Raw genomic sequence first — 9,121 nt, forward strand, 5'->3', positions numbered from 1 at the left:
TTGTTTAATTTAGATATAATCTTTAAGAAACTACGAGCTGGAGATGCTCTTGGATACATCATCATATTTTCAAAATAAATCTGTATTTATTTATTTTTCTACATGCACCTTATTTATCAGAATATTCAAAATAATCCATTGTAAAAAAAAAAAAAAAAAAATTTGTTACCAACACTTCCAAATTTTGTTAACCTTTTCTCAATGCTAAACTAATAAGATTCATTTCCATGTTCTTTATTCCAAGCTTTATAATTCACTTGATATATAATAGTGTTTTTATAAAACAGTTTTTGATCTTTCCCTATGTATGGTGAATTGTGTTCCCGACGAATCGCATGTTCTTTTAATGCCTCAATATGATAAATAAGATAAAGTTATGTTTCTTTTTATCAAAAATATCATACATGTGTAAAACACATAGGGGATGGAGGTTACATCACTAGTCAGTCATGGAAGACCTTTTTTATATTTCTCCTACATTTTGTTTGTCGATTTTCCAATGCAAGCGATTATATAAGTCTTAACATAAAATTTAATAGTAAACAACCAATGAATAGATTTGATGTTTTTTTGGATTTTTAACGTTAAAACTCCTCAACTAAATTTGTTTTGGGTAAAAACTCTCAAACTAAATATTTAACGGAAAAACCCCTAAACTAACTTTATTTAATGAATTAAACCCTAACATGTCATAGTTACCATTGCTACCAGTAAATCTTTAAATTAGAGATTTCTACATTAAGTAAACATAGTTGAGGGGCTTTATTATTAAAAATAAAAAAAATTCAAAATTTTATAATATTATCTAAAAATTAGTAACTTAAATTTTCAAAATTAGCATTTTTTAATTTTTTTTTGTAAATATATGAGTTTGATGTGTTTTTAACATCAACATTATATATGTATAAAAAAAAAATGTAAACCCTATTAAATATAATAAAAATTATCTAAAGATTTATTACTACATTTTTATTAGATAAGATATCATTTTTATTATATTTTCTTCTTTTTTACATTTTTAGTCTTCTAGTAATTTTATTAGAGGTATATCTTTAGATAATTTTTATTATATTTTCTCGGTTTTATTTTTTTAAATTTATACATATATAATGTTGATGTTAAAAACACATCAAACTCATATATTTACAAAAAAAAAAGCTTAAAAATGATAATTTTGAAAATTTAAGTTACTAATTTTTAGATAATATTATAAAATTTGATTTTTTTTTATTTTTATTTTTTAATAGTAAAACACCTCAATTATGTTTACTTAATGTAGAAACTCCTAAAGTAAAGATTTACAGGTAGTAATGGTAATTATGACCTGGTAGAGTTTAATTCATTAAATAAAGTTACTTTGGAGGTTTTTTCGTTAAATACTTAGTTTGAGGGTTTTTACTTAAAACAAACTTAGTTGAGGTGTTTTAACGTTAAAAATCTTTTTTTTTTGCAAAAAAATAAAGGATTACAATGCAAAAAGCAGAACCTCTTTAACCTTTGAAAGATGAAATTCACATTCGAATATTTAGACCAGGACTTTTGAAATTTTCAGAAAATTTTAAAACAATATTGAGAAAAAAAGATAAATGGGGATTCAGGAATAAATCGGAAAATTAACTAAGCGCAAAATGTAACATTTCAATCTTCAAAAGACAACAAAGCATAACAGAGAAAAAAAGAGAATGAGGTGAAGAAATGATTCAAATAGTTATGAGACAATACAAAGCATTTAAAACTGAAAAACACAAAGGGAAGAAGATGAACCACGACCCCAACTCTTAGCTTAAACTTCTGCCGGCTTATCCGCATCATGACCTCCAGTCACCCCGTTATCCGTTTCATCATCATCAACCACCATGGCTTTGTTTTTCTCCTTTGAGATGAGACTAGAGCCCGGAACATTCTCATCATTAGAAAGACTGGTAGCTGGAGAAGGAGGAGGAGGAGGAGGAACGTTTCCAGTGAACGAATCAAGCGGGTAACTGCTGTAAAAATGATTTCGAGACACAAGAGGACGCACTGGCATGTTCAAGTCCATGCTTCCTCCTCCAGTGACTCCACCATTCAACGAGCTGCTGTTATTGTTGCTGCCTCCCATCCACTTAGATGGACCAAGAGAGAGCTCAAGTGATATTGCACCTTGTGAGCTACTGTTATTGTTGTTGTTGTTGCTACAGCTCCCTAAGGTATTAGGTTGAGAAATAGAATTCATAATTTTTGAATCATGTGAGCCATAGCTCGGGTTCATTGTGAAAGGAGGGTATGGGTAGTTACCGCCTCCATTAGGCTTAAAAGGACCAAAAGAGAAACCACTACGGTTGAGATCTGATAAATTAGGGCGGTTATAGTTGTGAGTGACTAAGGGAGCCCCTGAAGAAAAACCATAGTTAGTATTCCCGTATGGAGGAGGCGAAGGATAACCTATGACCTCGCCAATGTCCATTTTTCTGACGCTACTACCCTCTCCTCCTATGGACTCACGAGAGATCTCAAGATGCTTATCATTTGACAAAGCGTTAGACGTACCTTGGTAAGAGTTATCATGTTTCTTCCAAAAGCATTGTCCAGGACCAGGAGGAGAATAGATTGGCTCCACCTGCTTCAGCTTTCTTTCCAGCTCTAGGTCATGCTTGTGGGTCTTTTGGTGAGCGCATAGGGAGTTAGCGTTGGGGAACCCTCTCTTGCAGATGTTGCAAATAAGGGCATGATTATCCAACGATGGATATTTTTTTATCAATTTGTTTATTGCTCGGAGAACACGTAACTCGAAACTTGCCCTCTGAGTTTTCTTGCTTTCAGTTTCAGGCACAACCTCTTGAGGAAGCCCTTGTTTCGGATTGTTCGGGTCTGGCACAACCTCTTGAGGAGACACTTGTTTCAGACTGTTCACTTGAGACACAACCTCTTCGGGAGACACTTGTTTTGGATTGTTCATTTCATGCACAACCTCTTGAGGAGACGCTTGTTTCAGATTGTTCACTTCAGGTACAATCTCTTGAGGAGACACTTGTTTCGGATTGTTCAGGCCAGGCACAGCCTCTTGAGGAGACACTTGTTTTGGATTGTTCACTTCAGGCACGACCTCTTGAGGAGACACTTGTTTAGGATTGTTCACGTCAGGCACGACCTCTTGAGGAGACACTTGTTTTGGATTGGTCATTGTACTCTTCTCCTGCACGGCCACAACAATATCATTGAGTCTCTGATCAGTCTCGGGTGAGGAGGAGGAGTTTGAAGGAGACATAGCTTGGTTAAGAATTTGTTTTGTAAAACTTTGGTCGGATTGAGTGATGTCTTATTTCTTTTGTGTTAGATTCAAGGACAGGAACTCTCTATTTATTGAGAGGATTCTTTATTGTCTGTTTAACTATTAAGGTATAAAATCTCTGAGGGTAAATTGAAACCATACAAACTAATTACAATGCATATCTATAGTTTTCTTCAATATTATATAGTTATTTATCTTACTATCTTGAATTTTTTTCTCTATAACTAGTGTTATTGTTTTCTTCAATATATACAGCTCTATCTTAGTCAGATTTACTACATTTGCTTCTTTTTTCTTCTTCTTTTTTGCTTAAATTTGCTTATTTTTATCATGCCTAAATAAATAAAAATCTGTTTTTTCCTTACTTTGTATGTTATTAATTATTAGGAAAATAGTGACAGTGAAGACAATGTTAAATGATAGTGCATGTGGTCTATTAGGTACATTTTTCTTTACAAAACTAGAGTAGCTAGCATTATGAAAATAATTTCTCAGGGACCAATACAAACATTTTATTCGTTCCAAATCATTTCCTGTAAATAATTAAGTAAAAATAATTTTCCACTGAAACTTTTCATTTTACAAGCAAAGCAGAAAACACTACCCTATGGCATTTGATTCTATATAAAATTTAGGGGACATTCAAAAATATATTACTTATACATGTTCTGCAAGTAAATAATATTTTTACGTTTTTTATTCTTGAGTCTGGATATCTATAGCATATCTCAAAACCTCTTGTTCCAATCGCAGTTTAGAAATTACGCTGTGTTAATATATACTTGAACTTAGAGCAGAGCATTTTATCTGCTAAATTTTATTCAATTTGTTATTTCTTTCAATTCGATCCGAAAATTTCGGATATCTATAAATATTAGAAGCAAAGAAATATTAAAATTAATATCCGTTAAAACTGAAACAAATCACATATATTAATTGAGAAGATGATATCTGTTCTGATCCGGAAATATATAAATACATGTATATCTTGATTATATTTAGAGTTTTAAATGTATAGTTTATATAATTATTATTCTAATATATGATTTAATTTGCCAAATTCTATTCAAATTATTACTTATATAAAAGTGTAACATAAAAAAAATTGATGATAATTATAACCTTTTCTTAAGTTTTTTTGTTATTATAATTGTTAACTAAGTTTAAAATTTACAAAATATGTAGCTTCACTACCTCTTTTAATTTTTATTTTATATATCATGCAAAAAAATGTTTTAAAAACAAATTTGTATCAAAATTTTAAGATTATTTGTAATAATTAAAAAAATTGAGATATCTATAAATATTCATGCATGCATATCCGCAAATATCTATTTATTTTCTGGATATATGTATTTTTCCGAAGCAAATCAAATCAAAAAATTGGCTATCCGTAACTTACGAAACAAATCACAAATAGTTCTAAAAATTCGGATATCCGATCCGTGCCCAGCCCATATCTAACCTATTGTGGATGTTAGAATTAGTTTGTATCACACAATTGACAAACCAAAGTCATATTAAGTTTTTAAGAATTTCTGACCGATAAAACTCGTACCTGACAAAACCAACAACTAAACCAAACCCGACAAATTAAGGAAAAATTAAACCGAATCGGTAAACCAATCCCAAAATCAGAACGGTCCAAAAGCATTTGACCCCATAGAGGAAGAGAGAGAGAGAGAGCGTTGAAAAGAGTAAAAAGACGGTTTTGACCTCCTCGTCTCCCGCAGATTCTTTCTCCATCTTCAGCTCCTTCCTCTTCTCCTCCTCATCCGATTCTCCCATACCCACCATGAACGAGAAAGCCAACGTCTCTAAGGAGCTTAATGCCCGCCATAGAAAGGTCTCTCTATCTCTCTCTCGAAATCTCAGATTGTTTTTCGTTTTCTCCTAGCTTTGCGGATTTGTAGTTGTGTCTATTGTAATTCTCGTCGATGATTGATCAAGGATTACGTACGATCTTAATTCGATTGGATCTGTGTGTTTTAGCAGCTAGAGAATCTTCATTCTCCGTCGATTTCATGTTGTTAGGTGAGGTCCCGATCGTTTTGAGCTAGGATAGTTCTTCGATTTGTCTTTTATGTGAGAATAGCTGGTCACGATCACCACGTCAATGAGATATGATCTCGTTCATATACATGTGGTAGCCTTTGAGTTGAATATCTAATGATGTAAACTTATCATGACGATTTGAGAACTTTGATTCATTTTGTTTTGTTGAGCATTTCTTGAATATTTCGTTGTTGTTGTTTTTTTTTTTTTGCAGATTCTGGAAGGGCTTCTTAAGCATCCAGAGAACAGAGAATGTGCTGACTGCAAAACAAAGTATTGTTTTTGTCGCACATGTGAAATTATCAGCATTATGGGCTTCGCATTTATACTATATTCCATTTTCTTTGCAGAGGTCCAAGGTGGGCTAGTGTTAACTTAGGTATCTTTATCTGCATGCAATGTTCTGGGATTCACAGGAGTCTCGGGGTACACATATCAAAGGTCCTCTCTCACTTTCCTTTCTCGATGCTGCGTTTCAATAGAAAAGCTCAGATCTTTGTTCAATGTTCTTTTAATTGTTAGACTCATCCTTCCATTTGGCTCTGATTCTTTTCATTCTGTCAATTTGTTATTTTTTACTAGGTTTTCGTATTTGCAGTTTCATCGTTTATTTCCATCTCAAGAGTCACTTCTGTAGTTATGTAGCTGAGAAGCCTGACTTGAATGCACCATATTTCTCTGTTTTCTGTGCTGCCCCTTCCTGAGTAGAAAAAAAATCATTTATCCAGTTTAGTAGTTTATACCGGAACCTCCAACAATTATGTGCAAAAGTACATGATTAAGTTGTGACTTCTGATTTTTTATATGATGTGGGTCCTTCTGGTCAAGTCCATGTTAACCTTAGCAGCATAAGCGACTTATTTATTCGACTTTTCGGCTGATGAGTGTAGGTTCGTTCTGCCACTCTGGACACATGGCTCCCCGAGCAGGTTGCATTTATCCATTGTAAGTGTCTTTCAAACTTTAGTTCTTTATAAGCGGTCCATTTTTAGGCAGGGTAGTTTCGCTGTGTAAAGTATATAAGGTCAATATTTGCTTGCATGCAGCAATGGGAAACGAGAGAGCAAATAGTTACTGGGAAGCTGAGCTACCCCCTAACTATGATAGAGTGGGAATTGAGAATTTCATACGTGCAAAGTATGTCCCTCTCTCTTTTCAGTTTACAAACTCCTCAGTTAATTCCAACTTATTGAGTTGACATGATCTCTTCTAGGTATGAAGAGAAGAGATGGGTTTCTAAAGGTGAAAAGGCTAGATCACCCCCAAGAGTGGAGCAGGAACGGCGGAGATCTGTGGAGAGGGCTGTGCCTGGATATGAGCATGGCCACAGTAGTAGTCCTGTAAATTTGTTCGAGGAGAAGAAAACTGTCCAAGCACCTAGAACAAGAAGTAGCATCCCTGCAACGAGGATAAGTCTTCCAGTGCCTCCCCGGGGACCTGAGCAGGTACCAAACATACAACCTGGACGATATGTGTAACTAAAGATATCAGTGCCTTTAGTTATTCATAATTATCAAGAATCCCGATGCCATGCTCTTTTTGATAGCCTTAGGATATAAGAAACAATGCATATGATGAGATAGATGTCAGACCTTATATTCTTCCATCTAGTAGACAACTTTGTTTCTAGAGCATCACAATCTTTCTAAGCGTGAATTCTTAGTCTTATTAAAAGTATCCAAAGGCTGGTTTCTGATACATGATGCTTAAAAATTCGTAGGTTATAAAGCCACAGCAAAAAATAGAAGCTGTAGCCGCTCCTGTGGAGCCAACGAAACCAGCAGTAAATGTTGCACCGGCATCAGATCCTCCAAAGGTGGATTTTGCTACTGACCTCTTCAACATGCTATCGGTGGATGAGCCGAGTGCAAATACCTCAGAGGCAGCTCCTGCTGATGATAACTTATGGGATGGCTTTCAGTGTATATATCTTATCTAGTGCATGATCATGATTATTGTGGCACATTTTTCATTATGTTACCCTTTCTTCTCTACAAAAATGCTCTAGACTAAAATATTAATTTCTGAATCCCACAGCGGCTGGAAATGGTCAAACGGCAGAGAAAATTGTCACAGCAAAGCTGGAGGAGAAAAAGCCTGATGAGAGCAGTTCTCCACCAGCTACCGGGATCGAGGATTTATTTAGAGACACACCTAACTTTACAGCCCAACAAGCACCACAGAAAGATGTGAAAGGCGATATCATGAGCCTATTTGAGAAGGTAAACGCTTAAGTCAATTATATACTCTTCTCATATATACTGCTTTCTTGGATCTATCTACCTTTCTGTTGATTCTCAGTTTTCCATATTTATTTTGTTTATCGTTAAACTCACAAGTTACATATATAGTGTGAGTATGTGTTCAATTACTCTGATTCTTTCAACACTGGAAATATAACTCTTGTGTTTCATTTGTTTACAGTCGAATATGGTGTCGCCTTTTGCCATGCAGCAGCAACAGTTTGCTATGCTTGCTCAGCAGCAAGCCCTTTACATGGCTGCAGCAAAAGCTGCAGGAGGTACTCCAAACGGCGTGAATCAACAAGCTGTTGCTAATGCTCTTAACATAGCATCCGCAAATTGGTCAAACAATGGCTACCAGATCCCTGGAATGACTAAACCAGGAGGTGGTCAACCTGATCTCCAGAAACTTATGCAAGTACGATCTCCATTTTGCTTCTACTTTTTTGAGCAAGATTTAAATTACCCTTGACAAAGTTCTTGCAAAATTCTCACTGGGTCTTGCTCTCTCTTAACTTTAGAACATGAACGCAAACATGAACATGAGACCTGTACAACCGCAAGAGAACACTCCTCAATATCCAATATCCAAGTATGTAAACAATACTGATTAAAAAGGAGGAAACTGTACCCCTCTCATTCAATTTTTCCTTTGAAGATAAATTTTCTTTATGTACTCTGATACATATATATATATACTGATTTCTGGTTGTATCATCTCTAATGCAGTTTCTACACGACGGGCCAAGCTAACAATGCAGCCAACGGTATGACCTCATACTCCACCGGTAAACCTCAGTCATCAACCGCAGCACAACAACCAACGGGCACCACACCATCTTCTCAGTCAGGCAAAGAGTTTGATTTTTCTTCCTTGATGGATGGAATGTTCACAAAACATTGATCAACAGAGGGACCTTTTCTGAATTTTGCTTATCTTAAAATTTGTCATATATGTGAAGAACTAAAATAAATATATACAATCATCTGCGATCAGCTTTTTCATCAAACAATTTTATTCTTTGTAATCTTTTGTTATAGTTTGGGCTCTGATTTAAAAATAAACTGTTATTATAGGTTCATGTGAAAAGATATAACATGTAAACGTAAAAATCAAACGCAAAATTCAAGCAGAATAATCAAGTTGTTGTTAGTTACACCTAACTATGTGAAGTATGCTTTGTTCTAGAAACCAAACTTGATAGTTGCTTTGCTTATATAAAGATGGATACGTACGATTGCTTTTTGGAACTAAGCAAAGAAAACAAACGGCTAGAAAACCCGTTCAAACAGAAAGTTATCGACCTTTATTGGTAAGATCAATAAAGGCTACGTGTTGATGTTGAACTTGTTATGTATGGACGGCTGTTTAAGCGTTACAAAAGGTTTAAGTTTGGCATTGTTCGGGCTTTCGGTCAAATGGCTTAAATAAAAAGCTCATTCATTCTCCTCCTTCACCACAAGTTTTTGTACCTCCCTCTCGCCAACCTTTGTTTACCTTTTTCCTTTTAAGATGTCATGATCGTGAACCAATTCAATTGTAGATAAGATTATA

General features: G+C 34.7%; 2 protein-coding genes across 2 annotated transcripts; one reads left to right on the forward strand and one right to left on the reverse strand.

Annotated features, from left to right (window-relative positions):
- Positions 1-1,618: 1,618 nt before the first annotated feature.
- Positions 1,619-4,729, reverse strand: LOC111203918. Its single transcript, XM_022698067.2, has 2 exons — positions 2,527-4,729; positions 1,619-2,370 (listed from the first exon to the last, which is right to left on the reverse strand). The coding sequence occupies exons 1-2, from the start codon at positions 3,242-3,244 to the stop codon at positions 1,784-1,786; spliced, it is 1,305 nt and encodes a 434-aa protein (XP_022553788.1). The 5' UTR covers positions 3,245-4,729; the 3' UTR covers positions 1,619-1,783.
- Positions 4,730-4,940: 211 nt separating this feature from the next.
- Positions 4,941-8,642, forward strand: LOC106437541 (ADP-ribosylation factor GTPase-activating protein AGD5-like). The gene is made up of 11 exons (XM_013878443.3): positions 4,941-5,114; positions 5,538-5,596; positions 5,674-5,764; positions 6,214-6,268; positions 6,370-6,460; positions 6,537-6,768; positions 7,044-7,245; positions 7,361-7,545; positions 7,748-7,984; positions 8,088-8,158; positions 8,296-8,642. The coding sequence occupies exons 1-11, from the start codon at positions 5,064-5,066 to the stop codon at positions 8,468-8,470; spliced, it is 1,449 nt and encodes a 482-aa protein (XP_013733897.1). The 5' UTR covers positions 4,941-5,063; the 3' UTR covers positions 8,471-8,642.
- Positions 8,643-9,121: the final 479 nt, after the last annotated feature.

This window comes from Brassica napus, chromosome C3 (assembly GCF_020379485.1).
Source record: "Brassica napus cultivar Da-Ae chromosome C3, Da-Ae, whole genome shotgun sequence".
Lineage (NCBI taxonomy): Eukaryota > Viridiplantae > Streptophyta > Magnoliopsida > Brassicales > Brassicaceae > Brassica > Brassica napus.